Genomic DNA, 15,797 nt, shown 5'->3' with positions numbered 1-15,797 from the left:
AAACTTGTATCTTCCTTGTTCTGACTGAGGAAAATAGAGACATCTTCCAAACCCACAAAAATTCTGAAACCTGGGTAGGACAGTCTTAGGACAGCCACAGAGCCAAACTTTGCCTCCGATAGCATGGGGTAAAGATTCAAATAGGAGGGGAAAAAAAAAAAATAAATACAGTCATAGTTGTGCCTTCAGTGATAAAGATCTACTTGTGATATCCGTAAATAACTCTTTCCTCTTTACATTTTGAATTTCTCTGTAACTTTTATTTAATACCATAGATTCTTGTAAAAAGAATACTCTTCATTCATTCCCAGATCTGATTTATTTTGATAAGCCAGGAATTCATTTCCATGAAGTTCCTAGAAAAGAAATATATCGTAATCAACATTTGTACTGAAGTAGTAAGTGATGTTTAAATTACTGTAGACATAAATCACACACAAACAACAGCTTAGCTAGCAAAGCTATTCTTTGCCACATTTTCAAGTAATATGCATTTGAAAGACCATGTTTTTAAAAGTATTTTTAAGAAATGTTATTTCCAATATTTCAATTTTAAATAATACTCAGATAAAACACGAGCATAGTCCAAAATACCCGATACAAATTAAAGAAATTTAGTGCATAGAAGTATCAGTGCTCTGATTTTTATTGAAGCACAACTGAGTATTATTTTTACCCTGAACTTTTCTAAGCTCAAGAGCCATGTGTTACATGCATGTTAAGTATACCACTTATGAATTACCACTGCTAGCCTGTTTCATATCAATACTTCTTCTTTGAACTAAATGCACAGCCTTCACAGTACACTAAAAATAAAATAATGGTAAATTCAAATTCCTACAGTAAGACTGAACTCAGCTATATCAACTATATCTCGCATCTTCTTGCCAAGCTCTTCTTCCTTAAGGGCATATTTATTAATGTTTGTTTAGAAATCTTTATCACAAACTGCTTGCAGTGTACAAAATGTCAAGGTTAACGCTGTTCAAGAACATTACATTTCACACTTCCTAAACTTGATCTGACAATCATATTGCATTACTAAGCTTCTCAATACTCATCTTTCTTCCTTTAAGAAAAAAAAAAAACAAACTAAAATTAATATCCTCATGCTTTCTGATAGAAGCATTTTAATTTACTCCTTTAAGCTTTGATGTGTATGCCACAAAGCTGAAGGGTGGCAGAACACACAACAGTTGCCATTTGTTTTCTGAGCAGCAGTACCTCATCTTGTACTTGAGGACTGTACCTTGGAAACATGAAAAGGCAAGCTTAAAAAAGCACATAGCCAAAAGGTGAGTATGTGTACACTGCAGCAAGAATTATGGAAATCGCAGGCTGCTACTAGGATAAACCTAGGTGAACAGTCTGCCTTCCTCTGCCAGCCAGATCCATTATAAAGAAACGCCAAAACCCAACAACAACCACCACACACACCACACTTAACTATGTTGTAGCACCAAGGATTAGACAAAAAAAAAACCCCACAAAATAGAAAAAAAACCAATACAGAGCACACAAAACACCCATACAGGAGGGGAAATGGCTGTGTCCCACTTCTGCACAATAGTCAAGAGGCTAACATCATCATCGACCAAGAAACATCTTCAGAGCAAAAATGGTCAGTATCTTTTATCTTCATTCGCTTATCAGGATGCAACCGCAAACCATACCCACTGAAGCTATGTGGTAGTACCTCTTCTTCCCCCTCATGAACCATTACGGTAAGAGTTTTATGTCCTGCTTGTGCCCACTCCGCAATCTTCAGCACTTGGGCAAGTGAATTCAAGGAGCCTGAGAACTTCTGAGCAACAATCGAGAATTGCATTTCTGCTGCTAGGAGGTTTTAAAATGTAGAAGTCCACAAATGCAGACAGGTTGTGGGGACAGGGAGTTCTATTTGCTCCCAAAGGCACGTATTTCACTCAAATTGAATCTCAAGCATTTCCAGTGTGTTGTTTACAGAATTACTCTGCAAGGTGCTCAGACTTAAGATGAGACAAAACTCCCATATCCCACCTCCTGCAAACTTCTGAGCTATTATACAAAGGTAATTAGCAGCAGCATTTTCTCCTGCAGACACCTTTAGAGAGAGAAGCATTTCTTAAAAGTATATAAGACAGAAACTCTTTCTAAATATGTACTATGCTTATGCATAGGAAGCACCTACCCTTAAGGAAGAAATCTAGATTCTGGATCCCAGACGGATAGAACTGCCTACTTGCAGCCCTGTATAAAAATCCTCTACTTTTGATCAGGAAGTAGTTCAGATGCATTTTTGTTTTTTGCTTTTTCTAACAGGTAGTCTTGCTGATCACAACAGCAAGTCAGGAAACCTGAATGCTAAAACATGGATGGCATGAAAAGCATCAGGACTGAGGCTACATTAAACAAAGACTCAATGCCATTCAGGACAGGCATCTTCCGTAAGAGATACTGCCTTAGTCTTCTATTAAAGCTAATATCACACAGCTCTCCTCAGGTTGATTCTTGAATCACGGTTTGGCAATACAATTTTATAACAGGTCCATAAAGATAAATTCCTCCTTTTAAAATATCAAGGGTTCTTATTTTAAAGTGGTAAGATTTGCAATCTGGTCAGCATTCCACACTGTCACAATGCTTAGGAGCTCACATAGTTTACTGAACTCAATATGCATGTTTAATTTAGTCTGACAGTCTACAGCAAGAAATAAAGCCAATACTTCACTCTAGAGGCCTGAACTCATTAGAATTCAGTTTTTCTGTAAAGGGATTCTAATATACTTGACTCTTCAGTTGGACACAACAATAAATCAGCTCTAAAACACTTGGATTTTTATTTGTGTTGTTTTTAAAGCAATATAAAAAAAATGCTCCTTCTTCAGGTTGCCCTTTAGAGGTTTCTGCTTCTAGTTGTCTTTCTTCCTGACCTAAGTCAAAGGCATATTTTCTTTATAACCTTAATTCCCTGTTCTCTCGTGCTCACTTACCTCCAGTCTGTAGTGACTCATTACCTATTTCTACAGACACTCCCTTTGTAAGAGCCTATAGAAGCCTTTTCTTCCTTACACCAATGAAACAGGAAGAAGGGTAATGGCCAACTTACAAGCCCTTAGAACAAACTTCAGTCAGTCCGTATAAAAATTTGCTACATTTTCTTGTATATAGACGAACTCTATTCTCAAGTGAGGTTAATTTTTTAAAATGAAGCAGCCGTTACAAGCCCTAAAATCTCAGATATTTTACAGAGTTATGTAAACTTTCTTATTTGTTCCTAGGATACTCAATACCTACTGAAAAAACTCTGAAAGTGCAACGTATCTTAGGACCTTTGTTTTATGGTGGTTCTTTATGACCTTTGTCTGCAATTAAGTTCTAATGGAACCAAAATTAACTATGAAGTTTCCAACAGGCATGTGATAAATATAACTCAAAAAACTATTCACTTACATGAAAGTGATAATTAAAATCCAAATAGTCAGATGAGGGAAAGCATGTTACAATATACTGCATTAATAGTGATTTTACAACCAGCAGAAATAGCAATTGTATTTCAAGCAGTTAATCCAGTTTAACAGCATGGTATTTTTGTATTTGGTGCCTTTGTAAAATAAGAAAGATTGCTGACAGCCTTCCTGGGTATGCTTTCTTACAACCAACCATTTCAATGAAATATACAGAATAATGTTAAGAAGTAACAAGTCTAGGAAACTTTTTCCAGAAAACCTGTTTATGCATTGAACTAATTACAAAGAAGCTAAATTTCGAATTTTTAAAGACATTGGCACAGACAACAATAACTGGCACAGACAAGACATTGTACACAAGAAAAGAAAATGCAAGCTCAGAAGTCACTTTTGTGTGCAGATAACAAGAACTAGAAGAAGAAACAAGACATAAATTTATGTGTACCTCCTTAAAAAGTCAACAAAAAAAAAAGCACAACATATTTCCAAAGAAAAGAAAGTACACACCAAAAATAAGGGTAATTTTTAAGCTTCTAAACCCACTCCCATTACAAGATGAAATTTGAACCATTTGTTTCCACTGACCAATTCTTAACAAGCTAAAATTGGGTGGAAAAAAATCCTAGGCATCCATTTTAGTAACTTTGATTTTAGTCAATAGTTTACAATAGTTTAAAAAGTGAAACCTTAGAGTGAAGACCAGGACAGAAACTAAGAATAATTTACTGTTTTCTCTAATTCAGTGGCTTGAGATCAGCTGGGACAGGTATAAGCAATCACAGAATCAACAATTTCTGGTCTGTATCCTGCTAAGACAGAAGCAGGAGCTGGGATTCACAGCATTTAGCAGATGCCTCACTAAGCTAATTTACCTCCCAGATCTCCACACAATTCAGAAGTCTGTCCACATGCTATCTAAGGCATTCATACCATCAACTACTGACCCCAACACAAATGTTCATTTCAGAGAATCCTACAACAAAAGTGACTTCCTGGGTATACAGCAAGTTTAGGGGATGCATGAAAAGTATCAGAAGTCCCGAGAACTTTCATATACAGGAATTAAAAAAGGGTATAGCCAAAAGTGACCATTAGATCATCCAAGCTAACATGTAAGCTGCTTTCATGCGATATACACAAGCCTGTGTGGAGATGCCCAGTCTTGATCTGCAGTTATCAGAAGAGAGAAAAGACACTTTTACCTTTATTAGTCAGTTCTAATGGTTATCCACCACTTAAGCTTACTTAGGCACAAAGTATTACAATATACCACTGTACCTAAGAAGGTAAAAGGAAGGCATCAAGGTAGGCTGCCTGTAACTGACTATTTTGCATTTGATATGGCAGCACTGGGCATTTAAAAAAAAAAAAGTGTCAGTTATCTGTCCTATATTGTTTAAAACAACGAAACCAAAAAAACCCAACCAACCAACACCACAGCTTCCTATTACTGCTGAACAGTACAAAGTGTATCTCCAGATGAAGAAAATTCACTAGTCCACAAATTTTTTACAGAATAAACCTTTTGCATATACCTAAAAAGACTGAAAGCAGAGGAAAAAAGAATTAAGGGCAATATAAAATACATAACATGAAAATTAAAGTGAAGATAGACCATTTATATGCAGACTTCTCAACTTACTTGAGCATCTTTAGGGTTGTCACAAATAAAGGTTTCCCCGTATGGAGAGATGATGGGTGGCTTTTCCTCTGTGAAAGTTTCTTAAAGCAAAAAAATAAATAAATACAGAGTCATACAGTGCAATACTCTACTAAAGTACTAATAAAAATCAAGAAGGGACACAGGTTTTTCTGTTTGTAATTTCTCTGTCCTTCTCAGAAAAAAAATTTGAAGAACAAGAAACAATTTCCCATTTCTAACTGAACTCCAGACACATTTTTTCTCCTCAGACACTACCCAGTCAGACACTACTACTATTACTATATAATTTGGATATAACTTGCATGCAGGCATTTTCTTCTTTCCTACCCTTCATCAAGTTTAAAAAAAAAAAAAACAAAAAAAACCTGTTGTTGCATACTCTTAGGAGCAATAGCTCTAAAATGTCCTCTACTCTGACCTTAAAACAAACAAACAAACAAAAACCCCACACAAACCCACAAAAACTCATTTGTGCACAATCTTCATTTTGTGACCAAGTATTTGCTTGAAATTAATATGCATAACTTCAAACAAGGCATACCTCTAGAGTATGAAAGAACTTTTGTTTACAACTGACTGCACAAGACTTCTAAACTCTTCCAGTGAACTATTTAATACAGTTAATTTCCGGATATTTCCTAGAGCTACAAGCACTACCTAACAAATTAAGCAGCATTAGTCAAGAATACTCTCCTTATATCTTTCAAGAAAAAGCTAACTCTGCTTAAAAAAATCTGAATTTAATCTTAGAAACTCAAAATACTGTAGTCTAAAAAAGTGTATTAAAATAAATGAGGTTTAAAGACTGGATTTTCTGATTTTCATTTTATTAGTTCATAAACAAAAAGTACGTAAAAATGCAGAAGTGGTTAAAATGCTTTATTACATATATTACTTTTTCCAGACGTTCCAGATACCAAATATTTCTTAAAATAAGTGAGTCAATACTCATTTTAGACAACTTCTGGTCTGAGTTTTCTTTTTCCTCAATATTGAAGATGCTTAACTCACCATTTTGTGAAATTTGCCTCCCAGTGCAAGAAATATTTACAGGATCCACATTTCTTCTTTTCTGAAGGGAACTTTAACAAAACAAAGCACAAAATGAAAACATTAAGTGAAATTTCCCACAAACAGAGCAAAAACATCTTATGCAGTTAGCCTATTAAAATTATATACAAATATAGAAATAGTTAATTTTAAGTCTTGGGAAAATTTCTGATTTAATTTAAAAGTCACCCAACAAAGTGTCTTCCTCCCTTTATGACACTGAATACTTCCCTGATCCTAACACAGACCTTGAGTGTGGGTTTTTTTTTTTTTTCATTTGTTTTGAATTGACATTACAATACATTTAGATTTCTGGGAAAGACAGAGATTCCCCCACTCTTCCCCCACCCTTTACCCTCCCTTCTCCTTCACACTGATTACCAATGACTGTATTTAAAGAAGGATGTATTATGAAAGTCTAATTTAACATTAAGCAAAAAGGGAGCCTGGGCATGGAAATCCAGACAAAATATGCTCTCAGCCACTGAAAAAAATTGCTGCAAGGTTTTGTTCCTAAGGTGAATTTTCTCTAAGAAAGTTTTCCATCTGAGACATAAATGACAATGCATTGCAACCACCTGTGACTACCACTGCACATTTTGTAGATAGATAAGAATTCATCCCTGTACACAACAGAAAAATTATTTTATTATTGGTGTTGTGCTGGCCCCTAAGTATTTCAGCAATTTTGTGTATAGTGGCACTCATCATGCTGCTAAAGATCACATTTTTTTAATTATTATTATTGAGATTTCAGGCTGAGGCAGCATCTTTAGAATAACAACACAGGAACAAATATGCCTGAATTAGTGCATTTCTAATCCATCTTCACTACTCTAGCAGTCTGTATTAGAGCTGCTTTCAGCCAAGCTCTGACTTCCCCTGTTAACATGAATAATTAGTAATTTTTCCTCTTCTTTTTCTCTGCTTGAAATAACAGCAATATAGATCATCGTGCATCCTTATCATAGAATCATAGAATGCTTTGGGTTGGAAGCGACCTTGAGAGATCATTGAGCCCAACCCCCCTGCAGTAAGCAGGGATTGAACCTGTGAACTTGGCGTTATTAGCACCATGCTCTAACCAACTTATAGAATATTCATTGACTGATAAATACTATACAAGATCCTTGAAGTTTTTCTAACAGTTTGCAGGTCTTCCATCCTTCAAAGCCAAAGATAAGTATGTTTTACTAAAAATATTGATATTCCTAATTTTTGTTTTGCCACTTGTCATATCGAGAAATTTTATTCTTTTAAGATTAGCTATATTCAAAACTTTAGAAATACTGTCCCATGAAGTCCAAGTTGAATTACTCCATATTAAAACCCACTATTTGCATATATTAAGAGGCACCGGATGAGGTTCAGGCTGCATACTCTTCCCCACCATCCTTTACTTATGCATAAACAGGATGGAAGGGTGTGATGAGGCAGTGACTGGTCTTGCTAAAGGCTAAGAAACTGGAAAGCTGGGAACTTAGCACTGGGCTGAGCTGAGCCGTTTTATTCCGTATACTCCTGTCACCTCGCAAATAATGTCAGGGAGAGAGGTCAGTGCAAGCAGTCAGTGCTTCGAAGTCTTTACTGGCATTCATCTGCAGAGTCTTTTAAATGAATGAAGCTTTTGTTTTCAAACTCATTCAAAACATGTTTTCTTTTCTATCTATCTCAAGACTTAACCCTCCCATAATGCAAACATGTCAAAAGCGCTCTGGCATGCTGTGTTAGGGCTTTGGGGTTCATAGACTGCTTGCAGAGGTAAATTAATGGTGATGCTTGACCACAGAAAAAGAGAGGGAGCAGCTTCTCTCTCCTAAAAAAATTTGCTTTGTGTGACAGAACACAGAGTAGAGAGACACAGCAGCACCAGCTCAGGTACCCCATTAGCAATCTTGACCACTTATATGTTAAGAAATGGCATGTAAAGAATATCAGCACCAAGCAAGAAGTTTCAACCATAAGATCTACCAGTTGCAGAAAATGAATAGTGCCTGCTCAGGCCAAGCATCATTATCTGTTTTATTTATTTATATTTTCCCCCAAACGGAGCATATTTTCCAGAATTACTTTTGGTCTATTTCTTCTTATTTCTCTTAATAAAGAATCAGAGCAATCCCACTACTGAACAATACAAGTAACAAAGTTGGGGGATATGAAAACGTCTAGAAGTATAAAGAGTTCATCCGCCTGAAATTTTATCTGGGTTGCATTCTGTATAACAAACAGGCCCTACCATGCTATAAATCTGCTTAAGCATTTTCTTTGAACAGATGATGCAACAGTAGCTACTTCATCTAAGAGTGACAGCTAAATGACATGATCCAAAGCATCTAAAGCCTCTAAAACTATCTCTGTACTTATTATCTTTAATCTTGCACTAAAGGCACGTCAGTGGTTAGCTCCATCCACTGCATTACTTTCACTATTTTGTCTTACAAAAGCCTCAATTTTTCACTTATGTTTGTATGGAAGAAGTCACTTAGACCAAAAGTAGCAAGAGAGACCATGAAAATTCCAGTCCACTGTGTTTAAGCCTTTGTTCTGTTCCACAACATGACTGGGGAACCATATTAAAAATTTAAGACTGCTCACAAACATTGAATGCAGGGTCTCAGAAAGGCTGATGACTTTGTCTAAAAAAGATGATTTGGATACAGATTATTTCAATTTTAGAAGATGATTTGCAATCCCCTTAACAATTCCAGTGCTTTTAAACACCTTTAGAGTGATCTTTACTAATTCTGTATCAACACATTGCTCAATGTTATGATAAGAAGCAAAAGCGTAGCTGACAAGAATCTGGCATAATTACACATCACTTCAATACTGACAAACCAAAAACACTACTAGAATCTGCACAATAACCCCACTATCAAGAACACTGTGTAATTGTCACTTTTTTTTTTTTAATTCTGCACCCCTCTGTACTACAGTAATGACACATATACTTCAAAGAAGAAAGAAAACCAAGATATTTCCAACTTTTAAACGCTACAGTGTCTTACCAGCTGACAGTGTGTTGTGTTACACACAAGAGCCAGGAGCACAAGTGAGGCACAGGGACGCAGATATAATTGCAGGAGAGGCAAGCACATTATTAGTAATAAAAAGTGACATGGTCACGGCACTACTAAGGGGCACAAGGAGACCCACCACATGAACTTTTTGTGCCAGAAGGCACATAGGAGATCATAAGAAAAGCATTTCCTTGCATAAAAATGTAATGACTAATATCCATGCACAACTAGAAGGAAATGTTGAGTCTCCTAGAAGATTTCAGTGGGATTTCTCTGCCTCGGCAGAAAAGCCTTCACACAATGTAATAAGGATGAAACCAGCGCCTATCAATAAAAGCCAGTGGAAAATGTTTGTCTGTGCAATTCTGTAAGACAGACACGATCTTTCCTGAGGTTAAAGACGCTTCAAGCTGCCATTTTAAAATTCTGTATTAATTCTTTGCCTCTAAAAAAATACCCGGCAAGGTTGTCAAGAATGTTTCTGTGAAATTTAAGTTCTGGTTTAGCCTTGATCTTCCTCAGACAGACTGCTACTTGTCCTTCAGGATTTCCATATCGTTATAACTGGAGCATAAAGATGAAGAAAATAAGCTGCAGCTCATAGATCAAAATGGTGGGTAATGAAGTTAGTGACCCAGTCACATATCAATCACTAATAAACTGGGATTTGGAGGATTTACTTCAATGGTGGGAAGATTACTGGATGATCTTAAAGGTCTTTTCCAACCTAAACAATACTATGATTCTATATTCTCTCTACTGGGTCATTGTTTCTCAAAAAGACATTAAGAGTACTCTTTTAGTAGCTGGTTACTGCTGTCTTTTAGGATGAGATTCCCATTTCAGCTCAGCAGGAATAGCTTTATTATACGAAGTAGGGATAATCACTCTACAAAAGTTAACATGAAGCTGCTACTCGCTAAAAGATGTTTATACTTATGTTTCAATAAACACAATTTTTTGGTGATTTAGAAGGCACTGATGGAACATTTTTTAAGGCACAAAAAAATTTCTTAGTTGTTGCAAAGAATCTTTGCTTCTCCATCTGTTCAATCAAACAATTGCATTACAACATTTAATACTGACTTCTTTCCATAATCTAAAAGAAACTTGTAAAAGCTAGGAAAACTCCACATTTAGGGCATGTATAAACTCGCTAATGATGTTTCTAACTGCTGAGATATGCAGATGAAAAAGACAAGATAAATACAAAAACTTCTCAGACATGTCCCTTCCAGGCATAGCTAGTGGTTTAAAAAAAAAAAAAAATTGACTAAAACCAGTGCAACCTAATGATTTGGATATGGCTACATTGGCAAAACTTTGCATATGCCTTTGCATGAATTTTTCTTCTCTGTTTAAGACACTTAACCAGCATGACGAGTAAAAGCTTATAGTTAACAGAACCAGAAATATCACAAATTAACCTGTGAGGAGATATTCTTCATTTACACAGGCTGTAATACTGTGATCAACTGCCCATTCAGTGCCTATTATTTTTAACATTCAAACAATATTACTTTTATTAAGATAGGCCTGGAGTTCTAACATCAGACCTTTTCCTCTACATTCCATCATATTTTTGCAAGACAAGCTACAACAACTGATGCTTATTCAAGTGCTGCTCACTAATTTGTGGATTCAAATTATGAACTCAACCATTTTGCAGCAAGAAAAATTCACACCCACATCACATGAATATTTTGAAACAAATTCAAACTCTCCTATGCAATTTATCATAACAAACTTTACTGGACTCTATCCAATACTATCCTCACCAGTGCTGCACAGAACTATCCTTACAAAGATTCCATAAACTCTGAAGACCTCCAACATCTATTCTTTTTTTTTTTTCTTTCCCATTTTCCACTTTTATTTTCCTGCTGGAATGCCTCAAAAGTATTTCTATACTACAAGCATCATTAAAAGCTAAGGTTTTGTTATTATGAGAACACCAGCAAAAGCCAACACCTAATACTACAAACAGGTTGCATTCATTCTGAATTTAAATTAACCAGTTTAGAAATTAATCTAAGAGCTATCTTGAAGAAAGTCCTTGCTTTAGACCCACAGTATAACGTAATTTCCTCCTCCACAAAATACCCTGTTCTAATTTAAAACAAAAAAATTTGCATGTTTATATTTACATATAAATTTTACATGCTTTAAGGCTAAGACTTAAGATTGTCATGCAATCGTCTTGTTATGCCCATGCATGCAATCATATCAGATACATCCTGCTTTGTTTACAGGGTGGCTACACCATACAATGCACAAAACAGACAAGAAGGTTTTTCTAAATTTTGCCCCACTTTTTAGATAAAACTACATTAATATGTGTAGGTGTGGAAAACTTCCTATATCTTTCAAGTTACATATATAAAAATAATAAACTTGTATTTTCTAAGAACAGTATCTCTTGAAAGGTACAGCCTTAGAAATTACAAAGCTACAACCTGAATACTTGCATTTCACAATAACTGTTGTCTCATCATAAAACCAGATTTTTATACTTAAGGTTGAATTTTTAGCCCTCTTGAAATCACCATTTTGTCACCATTTTCCAGTGACGCATCAGAATTTCATGAGAAACACTGGAGCTAAGGTCTAATTAATATTATTAGCAATGTTTTGGTTTGGAATAGATTCAACAGCTTTTTCTGTTATTTTTTCAGTCTTGGGTTTGTAACACTTGTGTATTTCCATTCTTTCCTATCTCAACAGCATACAAATTAAGTGTAAAAAATGCTTGATATAGTTGTTTTTAGCAAGGGTTACATCTAAAGCAATAAAGATTCCTTTCTTCGAAAATACATAGATGCAGAGGTGATTGGGGAGGTTATAAGGAAACACTGTTCTAAAATTTCCTTTTACACTTTCACGTGCGCTTTTAACTTGCACTGAAGCTTAATCTTCCTTCAGTTAATCTGGCAATATTCATACCAGAACCAGTGTATTTACAGCACATATTAAAAAAATCTATAAAAAAAAATGACATAAAAAGCCTGCGAGAAACCCCAAACCTTAATTTCTACAATAATAGAGATTCTTCATTAGAAAGAAACAGCAGTTACCTTGATGAAGCTTGACCTTTACTTGATTCTGGAATTTCTGGTACAGGTCGATGCCTTAACATAAAAGACTGGCTTGCTCTTGGAAATACTTTCACGCAGTTTTGCGTATAAGAATCATATAAGTCATTTTCTATCATTTCTCCTTTAAACTTAAAGAATGGAGAATTTGGCTCACAATCAGAAAAATCATCCTCATCTGCAAACATCAGGTGTTTGTTTTCACTGTATTTTGTCTCACATGAATGAGCAAATGAAGAAGGAGGATCATGAAATGCCAAACAGCCAGCCAAGTGCTCATCAGCTTGGTATGCAGCAGCTTCTTCCAGTGATGCATCTGGCTGAGTATTCATCTTAATACTTCCACTTAGATTGACAGCTTTTAGTATGCTCTCTGAATTCTGGTATAAACTAGAACAATCCAAATTTGTAAAGCTATCATCATTTGCCTCTGATAAGTTTTGCTCTGCAAGTTCAAACCTTTCTTTATCAATGTAAGCTTTATAAAGAAGTTGTTCTGACGACGTTGCAGGTATCAAGCTAGTCGCATCTACACTTGAATTGCTTATTGGAGACTCCTGATCCGAGGATGAATATTGCTTCTCTTCTAAACCTTTCAAGTCTTTGAGTTTTAGATTTTCATGGAAAAGAGAATTTCCTTGCATTTTTGAAAGAGTGGTGTCTAATTGCTTAAGAATCCTTCTGCGGTGCCCTGTAGGCAACACTCCCATTTGCTGAAGCACACTGTTATTTATTCCCACACAATCTGTCACAATGTTATAGCCATATTCTTTAAAGTTAGGAAGATACTGCCCCAAGTTAATGTTGACCAAGAATTCTTCAATATCAGTGCCATTGCCTGTGGATGACATGACGGCAGCTTCATTCCGAATATTGCCCCACACAGTCAAGTAGAAATGTGGTCAGGACATGTGCATATTCACTAGCAACAAAGCTCTCCAAATTTGGTGTCAGCCAGCCAATGGAGAATAGCAGTTTTTTTCAAGGTACTTCTTCAAGGTTCTTCAGTTCAAACTGTTTTTTTTTTTTTTAAAGACTTCAAACCTACAGAAAAGAAAAAGGGCATTAAAAAAATCCCCACCTGAATTCACATTAATCTTGGATAAAATTCTGAAAGGCTCCCTATCATTTGTACAGTAATATTTTTAAATTGCTCATATATGAAAATTTCAATAAGGGTAAACAGCATAACCTCTCCATCCTTTTATCTTGGCCTGTATAAAGAGAATAGAGAAATCAAAGTCCTAACCCAGCACAAGTAATACAGTCTTAAGACATATAAATCTAGTAGTTAACACTAAGATGAGCAGTTAAGAGATGAACCACTTATCTACACACACACTCTTTTACACAGCGTTCAGATACAAGGGGCAGAAAAAGTGGTCTAAGACCAGAGCTGGAACCCAGAGCTTTCCTATTCCCACGCTACAGCAAATTAACTACAGCATAGAGCTTCTACTCCCTTATCTTCTGAGCCTTAAGCTCTTTTTAGCACAGAAGCACAATTTCAACGGGAAAAAGGAAAAATGACTGGCTAGAGCATTCTATTTGAACTGTGGGTTCAAGCCCTCTTCAACTGAGAATCCAACTGAACAAGTACCATAACCAATGAGATAATTTGCAAAGGTAGAATCACTTCTGAGCATGTGGGGGCAGGGGGGGGGACGAAGTGTCTTAACTGTTTAAATAGCTACAGTCGGAAAGCTATGGAGGTGATCAAAATACATCTTGCAGATCAGGCCCTTCAAAGAACTGTCACGAGGGAAAACAGGGAACAGGTAATTACTAGCTTTTCAACTCTATCAAGGAAGCAGTCTTCTCTTGGCCACACACAGTAGCAGAGGCATAACCCCATAGGCAAGTTCTGGCCTCCACACTAGGGACATTTGGTATCTCAAGTACCCACGACAGTTTTTCCTCAGTATTTTCCATCTCAGCTCTTGCACTCTCCAGATTCCATCTGAGCTCTTTTTTCTTTCAGGGCCATATCCAAATTCATGATTTACAAAATCCAAAGCAGACAGGGAAGCTACCATTCTGAAGGTGTTTCAGACAGCCTGAAATCACATGTCTTTAAAGAAGGTTTAAGATCAGCAGCAGTCAACAGGTTTTTTCACCTCCCTCTTCCTGTATAAAGAGTAATTTGGCCTTAGGGAAACTTGCTGACTGTAGCAGCTGTCCTGGCATGCAGGTACTAGCCTTAAGCAGCCTGGAAAAGAAAGAACAGCTTCAGTAGAAGACTTAAGGAGCAATTAGGAAGAAAAGAAATCATATGCCCAGACTATATCCAAGGTATTGATACTTTATTCTTCAAAATATTTCCTGACAAAAAGGGCCCTACTTATGATCTAGAATTGAAGCTTAAGAGATTGCCTACTTTTGTACTGTATCAAATCCTCCAATAAAGGATAAAACCTCTCCCTGTAAGATTTCCCCAATATCTTTTGAATAACTAAGTCGTTATTCAGAAAAGCAATCATAAATAAATCTTTATGCCATTCCTCATTCCCCAAAGCCACATACAAATAAATATAAATTTAAAATCAGGTACTGAATGCAGCACAACTGTTATCACTGCTACTGGTGACTGTACTTTATTACGGTTATGAAATAAATGATTAAATAACCAACTCAATCACTAGAAGACTTTTCTTGCAAATCATAGAATCATAGAATCATAGAATGCTTTGGGTTGGAAGGGACCTTGAGAGATCATTGAGCCCAACCCCCCCTGCAGTAAGCAGGGATTGAACCTGTGAACTTGGCGTTATTAGCACCGTGCTCTAACCAACTGAGCTAATGTTGTAAATATCTTTATTACTCCCACACTTTCAGAAAGTGGTAATCAAAAACAGGGAAAAAACAAACATCTTTATACATACACCATATATATGTGTGTGTGACATAATAGGAGGAAAAAAAAGAAGATGGACAAACCAACATTTTTCTGGACAATGTAAAAATCAACACAGCCCATTTACTATAAATGTTCCATTATTTTAAAAAAGTCTTTGGATTCTTGCTAATCTCTTTAACTTCATTTTTGGGGCAGTATTTTTATCAGCTTTGATCACTTTCCACAAGTTTGAGAAGTGACTTCTTATCTTGAATATGAAATTCATACAATTAAAACTTTTTAGAGAGAAATCCATAGGCCAATCAGATATCAACCTCTCAAGAGAGTTTGCTAGGGAGTTAACCCTCACTAAAAGATTCCCAAGTCATTTAAATTCAAAAAGCCTTGGACTGAGCTAAACTGATTAACAGTCAGCTTTTAGATTTAACTTTGTCCTTTCCCAACCTGCGTACTTATCTAAGCACTCATCGTTTCTTTAACAATTTCAGACATCAGCACTTCCTCAAGCTTTTCACATAAGCCTCTAGCCATATAAGATAAAATTCAGCAGCACAGTCTCCACCCATCTCTAAACCCAGAAAAATATACCTATAAATACATAGTCTCCTAAGAAGTTGAATATATATTCTGAGTACAGAATGAGAAATAATTAGTAGAGAAATTACT

The 15,797-nt window shown here is 36.0% G+C and overlaps 1 protein-coding gene across 1 annotated transcript in view; it reads right to left on the bottom strand.

Annotated features, from left to right (window-relative positions):
• The window catches only part of ARAP2 (ArfGAP with RhoGAP domain, ankyrin repeat and PH domain 2), a 123,884-nt gene extending 110,699 nt beyond the window's left edge, over window positions 1-13,185 (bottom strand). The window contains 4 exon segments of the mRNA XM_075709047.1: window positions 271-356; window positions 5,092-5,171; window positions 6,124-6,194; window positions 12,257-13,185. Of these exon segments, the coding sequence (XP_075565162.1) occupies window positions 271-356; window positions 5,092-5,171; window positions 6,124-6,194; window positions 12,257-13,185 (1,166 nt within the window).
• Between the last annotated feature and the right edge of the window lie 2,612 nt (window positions 13,186-15,797).

Source organism: Pelecanus crispus, chromosome 4, assembly GCF_030463565.1.
Source record: "Pelecanus crispus isolate bPelCri1 chromosome 4, bPelCri1.pri, whole genome shotgun sequence".
In the NCBI taxonomy this organism is placed as follows: domain Eukaryota; kingdom Metazoa; phylum Chordata; class Aves; order Pelecaniformes; family Pelecanidae; genus Pelecanus; species Pelecanus crispus.
This window is presented reverse-complemented; position numbering and strand designations above follow the sequence as displayed.